This window comes from Athene cunicularia (genome assembly GCF_003259725.1).
Source record: "Athene cunicularia isolate RWA chromosome 22 unlocalized genomic scaffold, athCun1 chr22_part1, whole genome shotgun sequence".
Classification (NCBI taxonomy): domain Eukaryota; kingdom Metazoa; phylum Chordata; class Aves; order Strigiformes; family Strigidae; genus Athene; species Athene cunicularia.
The window spans coordinates 2,323,788-2,346,572 of NW_020799128.1; the positions used below are offsets into that span (position 1 = coordinate 2,323,788).

Below are 22,785 nucleotides of genomic sequence, written 5' to 3' on the forward strand. Positions count from 1 at the left end.
ACATGTCATTTACCCAGAGAGATGCAGACTCCCTTTCCAAAGCTCAGCTCCTGCTCTTCCTTCAGAGCCAGTTTAAAAGCTGTACTTTTTGCTGATTGAATGGCAGAGGACTAAAAGAAAGAAGAAAAAAAAAAAAAACCAAAACAAAAAAGAAAGAAAAAAAAAAAAGAAGGTATTTGCAGTCTGCAGAGGTGGGTTTTATAACTAAACCATCACATCCAGATTCTCAAAACACTCACAAAACCACGTTACACAACATCCATATTCTCCTGAATTCAAGACAAACATGTCCCGAGGTTTATCACGTCATGAAACCTTTATAATGCCAACAATGAAAAACTACATCAAGTAATACCATGCATATTGGGGCTGAACTTCAGAGCCGCTGAGGACTTACACTTCTGTTTAAAAGATACAAAAACTGCAGACCATGCCTGTGAAAAACAGGTTCAAAGTAGGCAGTCGTGCATGTTCAGGGGTTTCAATGCCAGCCTTAAACCAGAACGGTCAGAGCAATCCAGCACAAACCGACGCTTTTCACCTTTTGTTAAACTCCTCTATACTCCTTTGCGCACTCTCTGTAGCGCCCACACGCCCTGTCCTAAAGGTGCTTTAATGTCAATAGGAGCAGAATTAGGTGACCCTCACGGGCTTTTGAAAGGCTCCTCTCCTGCCATGCAATCCAAAATAAAAAAAATAATTAAAAAAAAAAATCACATTATTTGTTTACTTTTTCTTTCTGATGTAGTCCTAGGAAAAGCTCACCCTGGTCCACTAGATAATTTGGTCTGCAACAGTAAACATTACATAGAGAACTTTTAATTAAAAGAAAAAAATAATAGAAGAAGGTAGAATGGGTCAGGAATGTCTCCGCTATGAAAAAAGATTACAGTTAAATTACAGACGACTTATTATTTCCATTTACATTTATAAAAATAAATAAGGAGAGAAAATCTGAGCCATTGTCACTACAAGTCTAAGTCAGTGTTAGTCTGTGGAACTGGCCTGCACGGTGTGAAGGTTATTGGATGCAGGTTCCCAAACCCCACTGCATATACGTTACAGTATTTTCTGCCGCTGCAGATCACAGAGCTGTTCTCACTGGAATCGGTGTCCTTTCCTAATCCAATAATCCACTGAAATGGAAAGCTGTCTGTTTCTCTCTTCCCCTGACGTGGATTACAGCCTGTAACATTTTTAAAGGAATTTATCACAGCATGACAAATTTTAATTAAAAGCTCCAGAAAACAAGTGTTGAGCACATTTCTCCAAAGGAAAAAAAATAAAAAAAATAATCCTCCAAGACTTGAAATTTAACACTAGCTTTGAACAGCATGGCTATGAAATGGGATTAGATTTTGTCTTCTCTGCAGACTGGATATTTAACTTTGAGGTTTGTTTTATTCAAAACTATGAATCGGGTAGAAACGCTGCTGTTTGCTTTCATTTCTGGCATGCAGAGATGACATCGTTATGCACCGTTCTCCTACTCCCCGTTTTTAAACCTCCAGTTTAAAAGACAGTAGATGACATTTCCAAAAGCATCTAATTTAACGTGGAAAGAGGATTCTCATTTTGAAAACTAAGTAGTGAGACCTTAGATTGTCTCTGAAAGTTAAATCTCAGATCTTAAGTCAGGTGGGTGCCGTGCAGAACACTCAAAAAAATCAGGGGTCTGGTGGGAATTCTTGTAAGAGTGTTGGGTGCTTAATTCCACTTCATTAAAATCAGTCAGGTCACATGCTTATTCACACACTTAAATGCCCAACTGCCTTTAAAAATCTGACACTTAGAAGACAATGCTTTTTTCTAAAGCTGGCACGAAGCCCTAAATCTTTTAGGCGCAGTACAAGAGATTTCCATCTTGTACCTCTAAGCAAACTGCTGACTTGTATCAGCTAGGAACCTAACTCTTCCCTTACCCCAGTCAGTAATACATTTAGGAAAATTGAACTCCTGTCTGCGAGTTAGTTTGCCAAAAGGCAAGAAGGAGACAACAGGAAGAGTTTCCAGCACTTCAGACTCAAGAACAAAAATAATGCTAAGAAAGAAAAAATAAAATAAAAAAAAAATCCCCCAACGTTAAACCCCTTTCTAGCATAGCAAAATTTACCAATGAAAATGCCCGAAGGATCTGGGGAAGGGCAATGTCGCTCTGTACTCTTCAGGCATCAGCTGTTCCTTTCTCCTGCAGTTCGGGTGATGCCTCAGCTAGAGCAGGCTCCAGCTGGGCTCAGAGCTAAGCCTGAGCTGTGGGACAGCACAGCGAGGCGAACTGAACGTCAGGGGAGCTGCCAGGTGAGACAGCCCAACTGCAAGGCAGGTCGCATCTTCGCTGCTCTCTAAGGAGCTGGCTCTACAGTAAAAGCCAAAGATCAAAATATAAATAAAAGACCAGTTTAAGCCACTGCTCAAATGACACAAAGCACTAGAGCCAGCGCTGGGATGGGTTGGAGCTTTGGAGCCACTGCCCTGACTCTGGGTGACCCGGGCATCCTCCTGCCTCAGGTATTAGCACCCAGGGGCAGCACCCAGGAGAGACAGCGACTGGTTTTATTCCTGAAGAGAGGCAGCTGGCTGATCCAAGGAAGGAAAGGGGAGAGGATAATTGCATGCTAAGTACCCTGTTCATAAACCTAGTCCATAAAACCGCAAAAAAAACACCCCAGTCTCCTGAAGTTAAGGAGCATTATGTAAAGGGTCATTAAAGATCAGCTGAAAAATTCCTCCCAAGTCAGACTTCCTCCCGTGAGATTTTTTTGCATGGAGTAGTTCCCTCCTCCAGGAAAAAAACCCAACCTACTGAATGTACAAGGTACAGCTATGAGATAAAAGTTATTAAACCCAGACCAAACAGGTAGGGAAATAAGACTCGAAAAGGTCACTTGGAACCAAAATACCCAAACCTGATAGCTAGTTTGTTTACTCAGGGGAAAGAAACCATCAGCCGGGATTCCTGCACTGTCGTCTTTGTTTCTGCTCATTTACCAAAGGAGTTAAAAAAAACCCAAAAAACAAAAACCCAACAAACTAAACCTGCCCTGAAAAGGAAATGCACCTAAGAATGAGGCAACAGGCAGGATGCAGACTGGGGAAAGGCATTAACAATAGGTGGTGTTGATATCTACTTTTCTACAACTCAGACCACATCCTGCTGTTCTGCCTAAAGCAAAATTCTCACCAAAAAGTTCTTGTTCACAAGAGAAGAGTTTCAGAGGGTCGTGTGTGCAGCAGGAGGAGGATGGTGGTTACAAGAGGAAGAAGTGGACAAAAAGCAAAGACAAGAAAACCCTGTGGTTTTCAAGTCAGGCAGCGTCTACGTCCAAGAACATAATGTGGAGCTGACAAGTCCTACAATGCACCAGAGAGAGGGGGTGAACCATGGTCAGGTTGTCCCGAAAGGTTTCAAAGATTTCCCCTGAGAAGGCGAAAGCCCAGCAGAGAGTTGTACGTGTGCTACAGCGAACACGACTGCGGATGTATGTGACGTGCCTGCAGACTTCCAGAGTGCTGTGCATCCAGGATGAGCCTTTGACGACAGCATCTGTTGCACAGCAAGTGCAGCTTCTGCAGGTCGCTTTAACTGGGGTCACTTCGGTCTGAACAACAAAAAAAAAAACCCCACAAAAAAACAAACCCAAACCCCAAACCCCCAAGGGTTTCATTGGTTTTGTTTTTCCCTGAAAAAGGCTTTGCTGAGAAAATCTTCCATTACGTAAAATGAACTTCAACTCTTCAGTAAGGTAATGAAACCCATTTAAGTTGTGTGAGCAGAATGGTGCAGTGGCCTGCAAAAAATCCCCAACCCAATGATATTTTTATATTACATTACTACCGTAAGCAACATCCTCAGCAGGGTTTTTAGTAGGGTCTCCCCATCGTCTACCAGATAATCAAAAGCTAAATTAACAAGCAGAATTATTTCCTGGAAGCCCATGACAATCCTCATCAATACCGATGATAAATAAACAGGCCACAAACTACAACCAAACTGCCAACGTTTTGTACAGCTTCAGAAATCAACTTGGATCCAAATTCCTCACCGGGTCCCTCTTTATGATGAGTTTTAAGAAACCGAACTTTCCCAAATGTTTGAACGTAAACTCTGCAGGCAAACAACTCCCATGTTTCCCAGATTCCACAGTGAAATGGAACGATGAGTGATTTTTTTTTTTTTTTCTCTTCCCTGGAGAAATACCAGCCATGACAAAAACTGTTTATGAACAGCCCAGTCACACAGGCAGAACACATGGCAAAACACTCTGCCTGAGAGCGACAAGAGAATTATTCATGCGAATCAAGAGAGCACCAAACTTCACTGCTGCGAGGAAACGTAGCTCCAAGAGGCTGTTGCAACTTTGAGGGGGGGACATACAAAGAAAGTTTCAATTCCTTGACAATAAAACAGTGAAGTTCTTCACAACGCATCAGTGCTGAAACAGGCAGCTCCGCACAGCAACGCAAGAGCTGCTCTCACCGTCTTTGGAGTCACCCAGATCTTCTAAGAGTAGACCAGAGTAGAGATACACTGCAAGTGAAGTTTAAATGGAATTGTTTTCTGGCTTCAGTGCTGCACAAACTCCTGTGAGGCTGCTGCAGACGAACAAGTCCTCTCCCCAGGGTTACAGCCCTGCTGACAGAGCTCCGAGACCACCTGCCCCGAGAGGTGCAAAATGGATCTGCCAGCACTGGGAGCAGGAATCTCAGATGGTGACGTCCTGGTTTTTACCAGCAAGACCTCAGGGGTTGTCTAAGGCCCACCTGGTCCATAAATAACAATGGTATTTGTGTTGAAGCTTCGGTCACAACGCAACTGTGAGGCCAGGCTGTTCTAACAGTGCACAGCAGCCTTTGCCTGCGTGGATCCTGTGAATTTAAAACCAGTAGAACCTAAGAGCATCTCATTTTTTTCTCTCTATGCAAAGACTGATGCTGACATCCCGACAGAGCAGGGAATAAATAATTAAAAGAAAAATTAAAGAGATTATCCCACCCTCCAAGGTAAGAAAAGCTGCAGAGAGCTGGACTAACCCAAGCCAAAGGAAAGCAGGTGGTTAATTGTCAAGTCTTTCACATGCATCCCAGATCTAAATGGCTCCTTGGTCTAGTGGCTGTTAAAAACTTAGATCAAGGGAGGCTACAAAACAAAGTGCAAGTACTGCCGCAAATGGGTGCAGGAAAAGAAAGAGGAGGAGAATGATTTATATTTGTGTGAATTTGTCCAGTCAAAGTAAAGGTTTCAGTAGCTATCAGACTGTTGTTGAGGTCAGGATGTGTAACTAGTTTTGCATACTCCACCCTCTCCAAGTCGCTGGTACCAGCACAGTGCTGGTATCAACGCAGCTTCTATTCTTCTCACACATTCACAGGAGACGCAACTTTTTACACCCTACTAAAAGGCACAAAGATGAAATATCGTACCAGGTCCCAGATGCAAGCACAAACCAAGGAGGTAACATAATTCAGGGAGGAGTATCAACTGCTCTATAGTGTTAAAACCAGAATCAACAGTGAAATTATGACAAAGTACTGGTGAACCTAAACTCTCCATTGGGAGCGAGCAACTGCCACTACTCGAAGAGACGGTGGAAGGCAGAAGGTCTGCACTTCATCCTAAATACATATGACGACTAGCAGGAAAAAAAAGAGTTCTCGTTCCGCTAACAGAGCTCAGGTCTCTGCCTGCAATCAAAAATCTTAGGAGACTGCACATCATACACGGGCACCTGACGTCTCAGGAGCCGACACTTCACAGCCCGGAGCGGCTGGGATCTGCTTCACTTCACACAAGCGGGGCTTGGTGACGCTCCGGGACGGGACCCCTGCGCCAGCACGGCTGCAAAGTCCCTGTGAAAATCCTGCAGGGCACTTCTCACCCTGGTGTGGCTTACCTTGTTCCAAACACTGGTGCAAATCACTACCGTGACAGATTTACACTAGGAATGAGCCGCTGCAATTGCATCAGTGAAACAAAACCAACTCAGGACAGACAAAGCCAAGAATTCCAGTAGGACGACTCCTCCTGCTCTGTGATTAGTGTCTCAGTACTGGAAAGGTAAACCAGAGGTTAGGGAATAGAGTCACAACAATAGTTCCTTTTGGTATTTCCCAGAGAAATCTCTGAGGGGGGTGAATGGAATGGCAGGTGAGATCGCGAGTCTTTCGGGTCAGAGAGCCCCGGTGTGTCAGTGAAAGAAAGCAGCCGTTTCACTCTAGGCGCTTGCTGCTACGCCAGCAAGTGATGATCCTCACTGCAGTCCTTGCTCTGAAGAGACAACGCTGGATTTTCTGGTTTTTGGGGGTGGGGGGGGAGGTTTGGCTTCACGTCTGGTGGGTAGTGGTGGAGCAACCTGAGAAGATCAAACAAAAACACACAGGAAAAGAAACCATTACCAGCAAGTTAAGACGTTTTGCTTTACCAAACAAGAAATCCAAAAGGTCCCGGAGTACTTGATGTTTCTTGCAGGACCAAACCTTTGAATTCAGTCTTTCAGTGCCACATGGAATGGATGAGAGGGGCAAACACGAGATCGCCGGGAGTAACATAAGCGGGAAGGTTTCAGCTCCTAGAACACACTTTAGCTGCAGATACACTTTAGTTGCTTCTGACCTGCAGCCTGACTTTGAGCCAGAGCCATTTGTCCCTCCGTCCCACCTTTTGGTTTTCAGTAAAATGGCAATAAACTCATTTCCCTCAGGGTTTCAAAATTCAACTATTTTTATCTTGCTGGCTTGCCAAGTTGCACCAAAGCAGGGGCCGAAAGTCAAAAGCTTCCAAATCAGAATTGTGAAACTAACTCCATAAAACGGCCGCAAGCCACAGCCCTCCTACCCAGCACAGGGGCTTGTAGGGTGTCCCCTGTTCTTGCAGGAAACTGCACAGGCGGGTTCTTTCAAGTTGGCTCTTTCCTTGGTTTAAGGGGCACCCTGCAAACAAATGAGATGTGAAAGGCAGCCAGGTGAACAAGAAGCTTGTGTGGCTCACCTCCTGCTTAGCCAAAACTGCCCAGATTTAAGGGCTATTTTAACTGAAGGAGGACAGAGTCAACTTACGATGACAACAACAACAAAACCCTTCAGAAATTAACTTCCACAATCTCTCTCGACAGACTTTCGAATCCTTCCCATTTGGCCGCAAGCCAAGGTCAATGCTGCAAGTCAGAACATGTTAGTAATTAGGTTTCTTACAAGACCCAGGGGAAGGAGACTCTTTTATTAATCCTCTCCAACCAGTGACTCCCACAGCATCCCTAGAGCTGGCATATTTCCGCCATTCACACACCTACAGCAGCTCTGCTGCCCCTTTCCAGAAGCACAGTCAGTTCTGACCCAGTGAAGGGCAAAGCAGAAAACTCCCATTTATCCCGTGCCTCAAGGCTCTGTACCAGTGTCACATCTCCCTCTAAAAGAATTAAGTGATCAGCTGTTTTGTTGTTTTCCTGTGCTGTCAGAGGTAACATATTTTGTCAAGTGCGATCATTCTTTAAGTTTTTCTTGGTCAAACTGCAGTTCGTCCCGCTAAGGTACTCTGTAAATCCTCTTTGGAAATTGGACTGGGGAAGACACAGTTTCCAAAGGATGCTTTCTGTTGCTGTGCACTGGTAAGCCATTACAGTCTCACATCATTCCACATCACCCACATTCAGGGGCAGATTCTGACACAATGACCAGAGTATTTGCGCGCTGTTTGGAATCCCAGAGTATAAGAGAACCATTAGTGATATGCAGCATTAAAAAAAGTGGCAATTTGACATTCCTAGAAGGAAACCAACTTCATGAAACTGAGAAAAAGGCTGTGGGTAAAACAGTGATAAATACAGGCTGGTTTAAGTGACTAATGATGCATACTTTGAAAAATTAATTCTTCTGAGCTGAGGACTCAAAGACGACATTTATCATTTCTGAAAATGTGTGATTTTTTTCCCTTCTTTTTCAAGACCAGATCACTGTGCTATTTCATCCTGATCATGTTTTTGAAACTTTTCTATCATTGCGCTTGCTTGTTTTCAATATATCTTCCCACCCTTGCCACACAGTTTGCCTAACCAAGGACAACCCAAAAAAAAAAAAAAAAAAAAAAAAAAGGACTGCACTTGACAGCCTTCTCCTGAAGCAAAAAACTTTTTATTCTTTTGTGGTTTCAGGGAGTGAACCAGTAAAATGATTAGACAAGTTTCAAGTAGCACCACCCTAGAAGCAGCTTGGAAAATTCCACTGGTGGCTCTTTCTCAAAAGCTGTTTTCCAAAGAAATGTCAGCTCTCATTTCCTTACCTCCACAGAATTCCTCGGGTTGCTGTTCTCGTAGGGTTTGCTTTTGGGCGGAGGTGGGGGCGGAGTGCTCTGTAAACTAGCATTTGCCAATCCATCAGCCTGCAGTGAGGGAAAACCTAGAAGCAACAACAATAGCAAGAAAAGACGTTAAACTCGGCAGAAAAGGAATGGGAAAAGGGATTGACCATGTAGAATTTTAAGGGAGATTCATTTAATATCTTCTGCTTTCAATCCGCTAACACTTCTCTGCTTTAGCAACTAAACCAGAATGGATATGTCAGACCAGAACCCCAGTCGTATCTCCCTTAAATTCAAAATGCCCAGAAGAGTTCTATCTTCATCAAATGAATCTAAGCTTATGTGAAAAATGCATGCCTGAGAGAACAGAAAATGGAATCCATTATCACATCTGCAATGTTCAGTGGGGTTTCCTGTCAGCCTGGGCCTCAACCTGAGAATTCACTTTGATTTTAACTCCAGCTGATGGAGTAGATAAGTACCCAAACTTCAGAGGAATTTCTGGGAAGCTGTCCTGCTACTAATGGCAATTAAAACTGCTTGCTAAGTAGAAGAGTGAGGTTTCACATTACTTTCACAGATCTTTCTTCATTTAGTATATTCCTGCATTTGTTTGCATTTCTAGTTGTCACTCCACCCTGATATGTGTTTTTTGGTTTTAATCCTCTCACAAGAGTTTTCTGCTAGTTCGGTTCATTATCTACACTGGATTCTGAATTTATATACACACAAGAGAAAGGACAGTCAGGTCCTACATATGAATTTCTGTTGTTTTAAAGAAAGAGCAGTAGAGTGAGAAATGCAAAAGCAAGCAAGGAAGTTTTATGTTTTCACCTTTGCCATATTTATATGTTGCTTCCGAATTAACTACAGAGCTTACTGGATATGCGAGGAAGGATAACTGCACAAATTGTTCACTTTGCTAATTTTTCAAGACAAATTCCATCTCTTTCAGGTGTAACATTTATGAGCTGAGTTTCCAAGCTACGGAGAAACTTCTCCTGAGACTTTTTAACCACGTGACGGGAGTGACTGTTCATGAATTAACAAAGCCCAGAAAATTTAGCCATAGAGCTGATCAGAAATACCATGCTGGATTGATGCAGCTCCGTCCTGTGAATTCAGAGGGGCTGTTCCTCCAGGATGTGCTGTAACCGCCTGACTGGATGAACTGACAGGCATCTACATTGATGGCACGTGATGTTCACCCTGAGGTTTAATATCCCTTCCCACAAGTCAATACAAGAGAAAACAAGCAACAAACTGAAAAAGATAAAAACTATTCTCTGCAATTCCTCCTATATACTAATTTTGACGAGTGATATGTAAGTCGCAAGTATGTGCACAGTGCCTTTGATAACACTGCCAAATTTTGTTATCTGACAAAAACTCCACAAACATTAACAGCCACTTTCTGTGAACTACTTCAGAGCAGTTCCTCCCTCCCCAGCGAGGTTACCTCAGCACACATACAGCAATTCCAAGGACTGCAGGTAGTGCCCTGAAGGATGTGGCAATACCTCTAGAACAGAACTTACTTTGGGTTCTTGGGGTTTTGGGAGTGATGGGTGGTGGGGTGCGAGGCGTTGATTGCTGGAGAGAAGAACCCTGAAGCAAAGTCAGTCTGTTGTCTCCTAGCTGAAGACTCTTTGGCCTTTGTGCTTTTCCTGACATGCCCTGGTTGAAACAAAGAGTAAACAAAACCTTTAGAAGTCAGCAAGGTTGCTGCACACGTATCAGATATTCAGACCTGTCACAAAGGCATCAACATGCTCTGGAAAAGCCGTGCCTAAGAAAGGTGCATTCAGGTGAAACGTAAGAGTGAAGCCACCGCCCTGGCTAAGCCATGTCAAAAGGCATACGCTGGGCTCCTGTGACACATCCCGTCTTCTGTGGGACCTCACTAACTGGGTAGCAGTAGTAAATTGTTTTTAACAACCTTATTGTATTAACTAAGCGAAGACGTCAGGCTAACAAGCGGCTGCATTTGACTAGCAGTTCTGTGAAATTTGGGGGGGAAAAAAACCCCAAAGTCTTTCCAAACAGAAAAAAAGATTAAATTCTGGGTGCAAGTCAGGACTGCTAATATCATCCAGCGCCTTCGGGCTCTGAAACAAGTCTACTTCAGGCTTTACAGAGCAAATCCCTTGCATCTGGGACTCGGGAGATGTAGTTCCAACTCCTTCCAGCGCCACGTGTGTCCTCTGTGCTCTTCACTCAAAGCACGAGGCCATCTGAATATGGTCCCAAGAGTCCAGGGCATGAATATTATGGTCCTCTGAAATACTTATTGCTTTTCAGAGAAGGCTGTCCCTTACACACGTAATTAAACTCACTGGGCTCTTTCAGAGATCAGTTCTCCACCGTTGAGCAGTTCAGTATTTCTCGCTGCGCAGAAGGGACCACACACGGGTGTACAGTGAATATAAAACTTATAAAAACCAAAGCTGCTGGACGTCCAGCAAACCTTGGGTTCCCTCTGGCTTTCTAACTCCCAAGCAGCTTAGTCAAGAGGCACATAAAATCACTCTGCCCAATTCTCCTGCTGCACTATGTGGCCGTGGAACAGACCGGCTATAAAACCCAGCTTTCTCTGTCCTTTGCGATGTTCTTAAGCACGATTATAACCCTCGACTGCTCACTCGCTTCGGTAAGCTGATCACACACGGAGTTTGCCCTCAGAGATACGGGGGGAGAAGGGAGGGTGGGTCTTCTGTTTTGCATCTCTCAGCTCTCTGCGATGCAAAGTCTTGGACAGAGGTGCCTTACTGCCCTAGTGAACTGGTCGATACTAACAGGCTTTCTCCCAGATCTTTTCCCTCTAGTTTTACTTAATAAAGCGACCAGCGGCTGACATCACGCTTTGTGGGTTAAACCCATTTAATTCAATGGCAGCTCTTCCAGAGGCAGAGGGCCAGGCCTCCTGAACCACTAATATTTACAACCCCAGATTTTCCTCTGGAGTGGAAAGCCTGTCAATACCAAATGACACGATTCTAGAACCACAGTTCCCCTTTTTATAAATATTCTGCAGGCTCCAAGTGCTGGCAGCACTGCTCAGATTTGATGAGAATTCCTGAATATATAGCAGCACAACCTGTTCCTGCCAAATTCAGCTGAGATCTTGGGAGAGAAAGGGAAACAGAAGAACTCATGTTTTCTCATTATTTACACAGCCCATGTTAAGTCAAATTAGTATCACCGAGCCACCACCTTAAATACTCAGATGCCTAATTCTCACAGTGTAACAGTCTTTGCTTAAATCAGGATAATACTCCAAGGTCATACAACTCTTCTTTGGGGCTGAAATTTATCTGTTTGTATTAGGTGATCACTCTGAACCCCACTGCCAACTTTAATGCCTAACAGTCTCCCTCATATTCCTCCTTACAAGACTCCTGTGGGGGTACAGATTCTCTTTTATTCCTCTTGTGCAAATAATTTGCACAAGGAGTAAACACTCCTGCCCTCATGCAGGAGGTCTGGAGCAGAGTACAAACTGGAAGAGCAAGTTTTTCAAAGACCCAAACTGGTGACTTAACTACCAGCTCTTTTTTTTTTTCCAACTCCCCAATCTATCAAGCTGATCTTCACCTTGCAGTACATTTGATTTGTGCAGTGATGCTGACTGATAGCAGCTGAACATCTGGCTTGCCAGCTGGATTTTGGAGTGGGCTTGCAGTATCTGCTTGCTCCAACAAAAACAGAACAATCCTACGCGGTGCTGAGCGCATCACGCAGTCCTCTGCTCTGACAAGAAATGAGGGCACTGAGCACCTAGATGAAACATCCGTGCCTCGTGTTTCCAGTCTGCACCTTAAGCCAAACTGCAGTTTGGTCTGTGACACAAATTTTCCAAATCAAAAAAGCAAGAATTACTCAGATGACCAAGGCTTTTGGTATTTGAACCCCTCCCACTATTTGATGAAGTTCCCAATGACAAACATGGCCAAAAGCAACGGAAACACTAAAATCTCCTGCTGTGGATTTTATTATTGCTTTTTTTTTTTTTTTTTTTTTTTTTTTTTTTTTTTTTTTTTTTTTTTTACCATTTTGGAAGTCAGTTCCGTTTCTGGCTCCTTCTCTACAATAACCTGAGACTTGCTAATACTCCAGTCCTTCCGCTTGAGTTTGCTAATCCGGTTATCACCATCCTCTTTCATGGGCAGCTCCTCAGCTCTGGAAGCTGTTGAGATTCTTCTCTCCAAGAGAGGCTCCAGAATGGATCTGTGGCCCACACCAAAAGAGTGAAAAGATGTGAAACATTAGTCCATCAGACATTTAAAGCACTGTCTGTTAAAAAGCTGTGATCTCTTAGTTTACATAAGAGATTATTGTGAAAAACTGAGTTATGACCATGGAATTTTCAGTGAGATTTCTGCTCCTAAGTCCCCCTGGCAATTCTGAGTATTATGTCTTATGTACAGGCTAAAGTGGGATCTACTTGCAGAGGGAGCCAGACCTGCATTTTATGCCGAGCCTTGCCACCGAGTCTGCTGTGGGACTTTGAGCAAGTCACCCCAACTCCCTGGTTCTCACAGATGCAAATTAGATGTAGAGAAGTACCATCAGGAAAGGCTTCCACATGTGGCAGCCCTTTTTAATGCCACGCATGCAGCTGCAAACAGCTGGTGGAACGAGTACCATACCTCTTTGCAGACCACATCAAACTAAATTACCTTGTAGTATCTTACACCTCTGTTCTCCAGCACTCCGGAGAAACAGGAGTGCTCATCTGAAATACACTGCCTCCATCCCTCTTCAGCATCATGCAGATAATTGGGACTCCAGAGACACACAGTTGTGGGTTCCGTTCCCAGCACTATCCCTAGCTGTGCCTCAAACTCCCTCTCTGTAAAATGCAATAACAACATCAGCCTCCATTTAAAGTTTTAAACAGGTAGGTATTACTGTTGGGCGTGGAATAAATCTTCCATTTTAAGAGTAACTAATTCCAGCAAAGGCATATCCCCACTCTTGTAAATCACACGTAAAGGCTGATTACCAACCCATCTGAACCCGGTCTGGAGGAAGTGCTATCAGATGACGTGGAAGATGAAGAGACCACAGAAGACGCCACGGATGTGACAGAGAGCCGTCTCAGCGTGGAAGACATGATATAGGGCAACACGACAGAGCCTGACCTGCTCTGTTTCCTTTCGGTGAGGGAGGGAGGCTGCAGACAAACACGCTTGTGATAAATCATGTAACACTAACTCACAAGTGGGAAAGGGGAGAGCTGTGCTGCTTTAAGGCACAACACTAAAGAACCAGGTAGGCTTACCAAAGTTATCACACCATACTGCTTCTCCACCTTCTTCTTCAGCTCCCTGAAACAGGCTGTCAGCCTGTCATGCAGAGGCTTCAGCTGTTCTGTCAGCTTCTCACCGTGGATCCTAATCCCTTCTGCCAACAACGGCATCTGAAAGGAGGAACAAAATGAAGCTACAAAAGGACAAACCAGCTCTCCTCTTCCAGGCAGGAATTTTCTATGAATGTTACACATCTCAGACCCCAATCAATGCGATTTGAGTTTGCAGAGGCAAAAAAAGCAATCAGCCGCCGACTCATAACTCGTGACACTGTAGTAAACTGTTTGTTTGAGCTTCATGCGTTCAAGACACACAAACACCTTCCCCATCTGTACCGATGATTCTCTCTTCCCCGCTCAGATTCCACATTCCGCTTTGGAAAACACAGCGCGGTAAAATGTTGGAGTATCACTTCTTAGCTTCCGCAGCTGTACGATAGTGGGGGAGCTTTAACTGGGCTCTGTTGTGTGGAAACCAGTAAAAACTGGTCTGCAGGGATGGAATTTGCATACCGAGAAAACAGGGCAATTTTTCATTGCTATGTAGGTCCAAATAGGCAACTTTCAGGGTCAGACTGACAAAACGTTAGGTGGGATGATTTAATGAAAAGGTAACGGATACTTCATTACACTCATAAGGAAAAAATCTGCAACTTTGGCAAATATTTCAGAATAGCATTTCAGAGCAACACAAGCTACATGGAACATTCTAGATGTCAATTTTAGAATACAGCAGCTTCCTTAAAATAAAAAAAAAAAACAACTGTGCACATATCCAGATTGTTCTTATAGCATTTATCTGCGTTACTGTTCCAAAACAACAATGCTGGAAAAACATCTGCACTCATGTGCACCTTCCCAATATCATACCTGTAGAGCAATTAGGTGCTTAAGCAGTTCAATTTTATCTTGATCTTCAGGTCGTTCTTGAAGATACTTCTCTGTGAAAAAGGCCTGAAAGCAAAGAGACGATACAGACCCCACGTTGCTCTCACAGTTCACTCTGAGTGAAGGATCCCTGTACTTTAAAAGCAATTCATTGCCATTATTCCTCACATTAAAACCAAGTTTTGTCCCTCAGCTTTGTGTCAGGGAGATAGCAAAGAACCACGGTTATTTGTTGAGAACAAAATAGACTTTTATGTTTAAAATAAAAAGTTTTTGGGTTGGTTTTTTATCAGTGAAACAGAGATATGTAAAACAAGTCGCTTCACTGGCAGGGTTTTCCTCAATTCCAATGCCCCTCTCATAGAACAGTCTGGATCTGAACAACTAATAATTACTTGTCGCTCAAATGCGAGTAGCAGAGCGGTCTCTTGAGTTCTCACTCCAAAAAGCCTCTTTCGTTTTCAGCGCTGAGTGACCCACAGTACACAGCGACAAGCAAACAACCTCAGCTGCGGAAAGGTGAACGGGGCATCTCCTGCCTGCAATTTCCTCTACGATTTAAGCCCTTCAGTACAACGTTTTCACATGGGGCTTGTTACTAAGACACTGTAGAAATAAAGGCTGTGTTAAGGTTTTGACTCACAGTTTTGATTCAACAAAGCACCTTTAGTCTGTGCTTCTTATGTGTTTACCTTCAATTAACACAATCTGTTATCGGTTTAAAGTTGAACAAACACAACTACACTTCCCTGGACTGAAGCCTTAAAATTGTGCCAATTGACATTCTGTGCTACAGTGTAGGGCATTGAAACGTATCACAATTCCTGGTCAGAAGAATTTAATTTTTCTTTTTCCTAGATAAAATCCCTAATAATTTTTCATTTGGTTTTAAAACGCGTCTCTGATCTATCTCAGCCTCTGCATGTATTTCTTAGTTCTGGGTTCCATTAACTGGACTGTATGTACAAGTGTTTATAGGCCTGGTGGTATGATTCTGGAAAAGGCTGATGTCAAGAGGAGGTTAGCCCGTGAAAGGACTGCCGGGTAGGTCCCAGCGGATTTTTCTTGCAAGTGTTTAATTATTGCAAGAAGAAAGCCCATGTTAAAAAACGCAGACTTTGGCTTTTGGCTACAATGAAACAATTAAAACTCAAGATTTTAGCCGCCCACAAAAGCCAAATGTTCTGTCCTGATCTTCAGTTGAAATAGGAAAATATGAACCAGAAATGAGTATTTCCAGATGTGGTTACGGATACTTTGTGTTTCCTAGTTTTAACTGCTTTCCCACTTTCGTAATTCTAAACTTTATGTCAACCTTAATTCATAAAACGGGAGGATTTAAGGCCAAATTCAGCCCTGGCAAAGTACGCAACTCCTCTGGAATCAGCAGAGTTCGACCCCAGATAAATCAGACCCTCTCCCATTTAACTTTTGCACTTCATTTCATGTGACTGGAACACATCTGAGGAGAATTACATGTTTTAACACCATCCATTCAGTTTATGGAAATAAGCAATATATTTTGTGCTGGGAATACCAACATTAGATGCTGGGAATAAACAGCTTAAGTTAAACATCACAAAAAAAGGCAGAATGTACGCCGTTCAACTGAAGTCAACTAAATAAACCTGGGTAGGGAATACTGTTTTTTTTCCTGTAATATATGCTCTTGCTGCAAGACTCTAAAGACAAATTATCTGCTGGAAAGAGAAATCCTCATTTGCCTTACCATTTGATATTAATCAATGCAGAAAGGCTAGCTCTTTTGCTTGTCTTTGTTAACTTCCACCGTTCATTGGGCTGACCAAACACCTCAATGCCCCCACGAGGTAGGATCATGTTATTATCACCACTGTAAATGAGGCCCAAAAGAGCTGGATCATTCATCTCTGTGGCAACGCACAGCACTAAAACTAAACACTAAAGATCTGGGGGGTTTCCACCTTGCAGTCTAATGGAAATCTTTTTTTTCTCCTCTTTTTTGAGCTCTGAACATGCAGGTACAGCTACAGAACACACTATGTCTGAGTAACAGCTGAAAATTCAACTTGGATCTCCCATGTTTCAAGCCAGGTCGTCAACATTGTAGAGGTCAACAGACTGAGGTAGAGATAAATGTGAGAACGACCTTTTCGTAGTTGGTGTATCCCCCCATGACTGCGGGGTCCACAATCCCATTCAGGAGCATAGAGAGAGGATGTACAGGAAGACTCCGGTCCCAGACATGCTGCTGGACAATGTTGCTGATTTTCTCATTGGTTAGCTCCATCGTTTCTATGGCATTCTCCAAGGGGCTGACCTCTTCCTGACAGAAAGAAGAAACAGAATAAATCTTCGTTCACCTCCACTGAATATGAAGTTAAGTAATGCCTCATATATGAATGGCAACTCAGTAGTTTCCAACAGAGGATTTTGGACCCCCTGGGCTAACTAGGTTGCCATCTGGAGATGAATGCAAGAATGATCCTACAACTTAACCCGAAGGAACAACAGTTTAGGACTTGGCTGGAGAGTATGTTACACAAGTAACCACTCTCCCAAGCATTATACAGTCAATGTAGAACTTTGCAGCCTTGGGTAGAGCTGTCTGCAAAATGGCATAAAAAGACAAGCACATCAACGAAGACAGACGTTTCATTTTATCCGAAGCAGAAGTTATTGGTGTGCCACGTCCAAGAGTGGAAGGACTAGTAGCCCTATCTGTCACAAGACTCTTCATGAAAGACTGGTGGGGGGATGAGACTCAGCCCATGTGCAGAACTCACCGTTGTAACCTGTTTGACTTCAAACCACTTGAGGATGCCTGGAAAAGAATACGCTGTCGTGTAGGTTGTCCTTTCTATCCACATATTCTAGTTAGAGAAGGAAAAAAAATCCCAAGATGTAAGGAAAATGCCAGCCTTGCAGTTCAATTCTCTTCCAAGGTAGAGCATGGAACCAAGCTTCCAGCACTACCTGGCAGAACTTACACAATGATTTTCACCTTCACTAACTGGGATGGAAGCCAGTGTTTTTGGCAAGAAATACCACATGTATTTAAATGGTACCAACATCTCCAGCAGCAGGCTGTTACCCTCCATGTGGACCACTATCAGTTACCCTACTGTTACCCTACAGCCACAGCTCGCCCTCCACTGCAAATCTTAAAAATTGGCCTGAAGCTGAACTGATCCTTCATGGTTAGAGGCTGGCCTCCTTAAGGAGAGCCTCAACATTCATCATCTACCAGGCACACAGCTGTACTCTGTAGGAAGCTGCGTCAGACAGCACAATATTTAGAGATTCTAGATCAAGGATTGTGAACGTTACAACTTCAGCTACAGAGCCCCTTGACATTATTACACTGGCTTTATGTAAAGGTTGCAATGTGAAGCGCAGCCCTTTGTTTCTCCTACATTTTTATAGCAAAACTCCATTGCCACAGGTGGAGGAAAAAAAAAAATAATTGTGAGCGCGTCGTTCAAAATGCCACCAACAAAATAAATAAATGCATAGAACAGTCTTCTCATAGCACAGACACCCAAGGCAGCTGGCATCAAAAGCGAAAGGACTCACAGAAAACTCGTTTTCTGGATCTTTTTCTCCTTTCCTGACCGGTCGGGAGTGTGTGAACTGCTGCACCTCGTTTGCTCTGTAGTAGCTGGAAAGAAACAGAGTAAATGATGAGCCTACTCACCTCCCATCCTCCTTACACAAACGTTCTTCTGTTTCCTCCCCAAACCAAGCAAATTTAAACAGGACTGTGAAACATTTACACAAGATACAAAGGCACTCCATCTTGTGCTTAGGCTAGTTGAGAAAAATACAGAGGTAATATTGAGGGAAAAGGAAAAGAAATTACTTTAAGATCTGTTCAGGAACAGGTTTATCTTTATAATTAGGTGGCAGGTTCATCACAGGCTTCACAATAAAGCACTGCACATCTGAGCAGCTATAGTTAAGGATGAAAAACTATGAATCCTTTTGGGAAAACAGGAGAGGGAGAGAAACACCCTTCCCGTTTTCATCAAATGTCAGAATTCTCAACAATTCCCTGCGCTCTTGTCAAGTTTGAAGAAAAATACTTACTAGTTCATCAACAATCACAGACATTATATTGCTTCTTGTAGTTCGTATGCTACTCATGAACTAAAAACCCAAAAAGATAAGGGCTGTACAAACAGTTCCTACTATTGAAATTCCCTGGTGAAATGCCTGGGAAACCTGGGTGCTACTGATTTCTACTTCGGGGACAGGAAAACAATATTCTGTACTAGGTTCTGTAATGGATGTGCCTGTCTCTTCTCTCTGTCCCACCACCCCACGGTTATTTGTCAGATTCCTTCAGCCCAGTGAAGCTGTCCCTCCCTCCCACTTCTTAGATCAATAAAGCTAAGTCAAGAAAGTAGGCTGGTTTTAATCAGTGAATATCTCCTTCATCTTCAGCACCTGTGAACTAAGATAGAAATGAAAAATAAAAGTTAGTAATAGTATCCCCAAGCACAACAGCTTAGAATGTTATTCCTTCTCCAGAGTTCTGTTTTAAGGACTGTATTGAGGGCTTTACAGAAGTAAAAACTTGTACGGAAAAGGAAAGCATAAACAATTTGACAATTGCTGCGAAACACCTACCAACTGCACTCGAAATGGCAGCGTTTTACCGGCGGGTAGGGGAGCCCCATACATCCTTTATTTCACTGAGGGTAGTTCAAGCAGAGGCAAGGTCATTCTGCCTGCACTGAAGAGCCAGCTGGATGGCAGCCAAATCTGAACCCAAAACCGCATCGCCACCTTAGATCGCCACCTTACAGTCTTTCTCTCAGGAGAGCTTATTCGCTTGGGCTCCGTGCCATGCTAAGCATGCTCTACAGCTTCCAGTTCAGAACTGGTGGAAGATGGAGCCTCTGTATGTGTGTAGGCATTCCCTGAGACTGGGCACGGCTCACTGGTATCTCCAGTACATTGTTATGATACAACCAAAGGGTGAACAAGGCATTTTATCACAAAAGAGCAAGGAAACAGACTGTAAGCAAAAGTAAAAAAGAGCCTGAGACAACGGAGGTTAAAAAAGCATGAAATTAAACTCCAGAACCATCAGCCCCTGCCTAACACAACAGTGATTTGGGCACTCAAACTTCTCATCTTTTCAGAAGGTGTTTGTAAGAGTCCGAGAAGAACCTGTACCGAATCCAAGCTATGCAGCTGCTCCCCTTTATAATGGGGCTATGCCAAAGACCCGGAACCAAACACCCCCAAACTTTGGGAAGAGTTCAGATCTGGATCCAAATTTTGCAGTTCAGGTTCATCTCGAGCCAAAAACATTAGAACAAACACAAACAGATGCAAAGGAAGTAGCTGAAACAAAGCAGCAATAGAAGAGGCATTTTTTGATACCAAGTTTGGTCTTGAATGGATTTTAATTTCCTATGTGGATTTAGTGCTTGGCAGGCTTCTTGCAAGCGAAGCATCTGGTATCACTGCTTGAGTTGTGCCTTTGTACACAGACTTTTAAGGCCAAAATGGACCATCAGATTCTCTAGTCTGGCCTGAATAACACTGGCTTGTATAACACAGGCTAGAAGCCCAGTAATTTGGTTTCTACTGATGTACATCTTCTCGGAGCACACCTGCCACAGACTGGAAGTCACAGACAAGAACCTGAAGCATCTTCACTAGGTTGTACTTGGTCATGCTCACAATTAAGAGAAAGAGGATCTTGAACCTAGTGGTGTGCTCTGATGCAGAGTTTGGAGTTTCACCAGCATAAAGAAATAATAATTTTTATATATTTTTTTTTAAATAGAAGGGCTGTTCACCCAACCACCTTCATCAACATAATCACTTCACACTTCTTCCAGAGAAAAAAAAAACAATCACCAAGCCACTTCATAAACGCTGGTTAACTGCAAGCAGGAAGAGTGCTTCCACTTTCTGTGTATCCCACTTTTACTGCTCGTATTTTACCTCTTTCACCTAGAAATATCAAACTGGGTCACACTTATACTACAGCAGTCAGCACCACCTGCTTGAGACGGTGGCACAAGAGATCCTGACCTGCAACCTGTTAAGGTTTCATCCTAACAGCAACTAGTTTGACAATATCAAGCTGTCTCTCTTTTTCAATGTGTTTAAGTTCACTACTGCAATCCTGGATAGTCTCATTTTTATGCCCAGTGCCTGCCTTTGAAGTCCCCCTGGAACAAATCTCCTAGCTTGTTATTGTTGTTCACCAATTCCATTATTCTAGGAAAGAGGCAGATCTTGAATGTGCCAAAAAGTATTAAAACCAAAAGATACACTGTTTAGGAGAAGACTTGATCTCTTCTCCTGGAGGGGCAGTGCTGGTCATCTTCTCAGCACTAGGAAACTGGGTCAAGAGCTTCAGGTTGAAGTCCTCCCTTCGTTCATACTCTTTGCCACGGTAGATAAAAATTTTATTCTGTGGGTTGCAGAAGAAAAAAAAAGAGAATTAACACTAAACAAAGCAATGAGAAAGAGCTTTCCAAACAGACAGAGTAGTCTCAGAGATCTAGTTTGCATGAAGGGCTGTCTCCTAGCTTAACAGACAGTCGGAACACGTGAGAGAAGAAACACAGGCTGGAGTGAGAACACAGCAACTCCCGGAGCAAGGCCCTGCAATGGCAACCTCATACTTGTGTAGAAAATTCACTGTTCCACATACAAGCGTTATCGAACAGGTTCATGCTTTCCGGCACTCTAAGAACTCGCCCATTCAACACAGAAAATCTCAGTCAGGGGACGGATTTTAAGAGAACACGTGCGCCAAAAAGTTCTTTAATGTGGGGAACAGCACGCTCCTTGCCAGACCACTTTTGGTGTGAGTTAACTGAGGGATCTCCCTATGCACAAAGACAGGAGTTTTACCTCCGTTCCATTCCTGACCCTCTTCAACTACTGTTAACAAAACAGCCAGCTATGGCAGTTCTGCACTACAGACTTAAAGAACAGACCACGGCCAATTATTTTTCCAAACTGGCCACCAAGCAGTGGTGGTTTCTAGAAGGAATGGATTCAAAAACATGACCTGGAGGTGAAAGCCTTCTGTGTCATCCACTTACACAGTTCCAAGTTAACATTTTCATTTTTCATTAAGCTTGGCTTCCAGTTAAGGCCAGCAAACTCAAACAACACCAGTCTGAAAATGTAAATGTTCCTTAAGTGATAGTCAGGAATATTTTCTAGTATGCTGCACCCTGGCCATCTGACTCACCCTGGTTAGATTCCTGTATTACAGCTAGCATGGATTAGCAATATTTAGCAGCAATCTCAAACAGGAAGCACCTCTGCATTTTAATTCTGCGTGGGACAGACTCTCACTAATGTACTTGAGCACTGAAATGATCCACATCCTGAAAATTAGGTTGATTCAGGCTGAAAAAGCAACGGGATAAATTCTTTACAAGCTAAACATTTTCTAATGGCAACAATCATATTTCTGAGGAGCGTACAGGGCACAAATACAAAAGGCTGATTCTGTTTAAGTCCATATAAGAACACACCAACCATCTAACAAACCCTGTTGCCATGCACTAACTTTATCAAAGCTCATAACACAAAAAAATCTGGTCTCTTTACTTGTCTCATTTTATACACTGAAATGCTTTGAAATCCTTAAGGGATGTAGATCTCTCAGTGTCCTTCAAAGGAAAAAGAGTTTGGCATGTGAATCTTCTTGGAAGCTCTGCAAAAGTTGTGACTTTTAGGGTACCCACCACTCCAGAGCTTCAGCGCTGAAGAATTCTTACCCGGAGGAAAGAGGGGAAACCCTGACCATAGTATCCAACAGCAAAGTACTCTGGTTGTGGTCTCATCGCCTTCATAATATTCTCATAAAAAGTAGCTCGTTTTTTCTGAAAAAGAAAGGCACCAGCATTTTCACTTTGGAGCATTCAAGGTTATTGCCAGACTGTAGCTCACATTCCCTGCGACAGTTCCTCATCTATTAGTTCTCCCCTACAGAATACTTCTTACAATTTTTTTTTTTTTTTGCTACTCTATCTCATACTTATCCATTTACTTGGTTAAATATTTGGTTTGTCTGGGCCAGAATCAACTTCATTTCCTGGTCTGCAAACATGAGAACAATGCCATGTTTTTTAGGATTCCAGAAGGATACTTGAAATCCTTAACTATTGCAACACAAATTAAAAATAAATATGTTCTGAAACTGAGTAGACACAAATGGTGACAAATGTCAGGGAACTGGCAGAAATAAAACCGGGCAGATGATTCTCATATGAAAGAACATAAAGACCATCTGGTTACATCTTTAACCACTAAAAAAACATAATTCAGA

General features: G+C 43.1%; 1 protein-coding gene across 1 annotated transcript in view; it reads right to left on the reverse strand.

Moving 5' to 3' along the window:
* Positions 1-4,753: 4,753 nt before the first annotated feature.
* The window catches only part of DOCK5 (dedicator of cytokinesis 5), a 64,264-nt gene continuing 46,232 nt past the window's right edge, over positions 4,754-22,785 (reverse strand). Inside the window, exons 39-51 of the mRNA XM_026863085.1 lie at positions 22,235-22,339; positions 20,766-20,907; positions 18,331-18,412; positions 18,045-18,129; positions 17,255-17,341; positions 16,618-16,794; positions 14,472-14,555; positions 13,575-13,712; positions 13,300-13,466; positions 12,340-12,517; positions 9,829-9,967; positions 8,273-8,388; positions 4,754-6,350 (exon numbers count right to left, since the gene is read on the reverse strand). Of these exons, the coding sequence (XP_026718886.1) occupies positions 6,249-6,350; positions 8,273-8,388; positions 9,829-9,967; positions 12,340-12,517; positions 13,300-13,466; positions 13,575-13,712; positions 14,472-14,555; positions 16,618-16,794; positions 17,255-17,341; positions 18,045-18,129; positions 18,331-18,412; positions 20,766-20,907; positions 22,235-22,339 (1,602 nt within the window). The 3' untranslated portion in view covers positions 4,754-6,248. The remainder of the gene's footprint in view (positions 6,351-8,272; positions 8,389-9,828; positions 9,968-12,339; positions 12,518-13,299; positions 13,467-13,574; positions 13,713-14,471; positions 14,556-16,617; positions 16,795-17,254; positions 17,342-18,044; positions 18,130-18,330; positions 18,413-20,765; positions 20,908-22,234; positions 22,340-22,785) is intronic.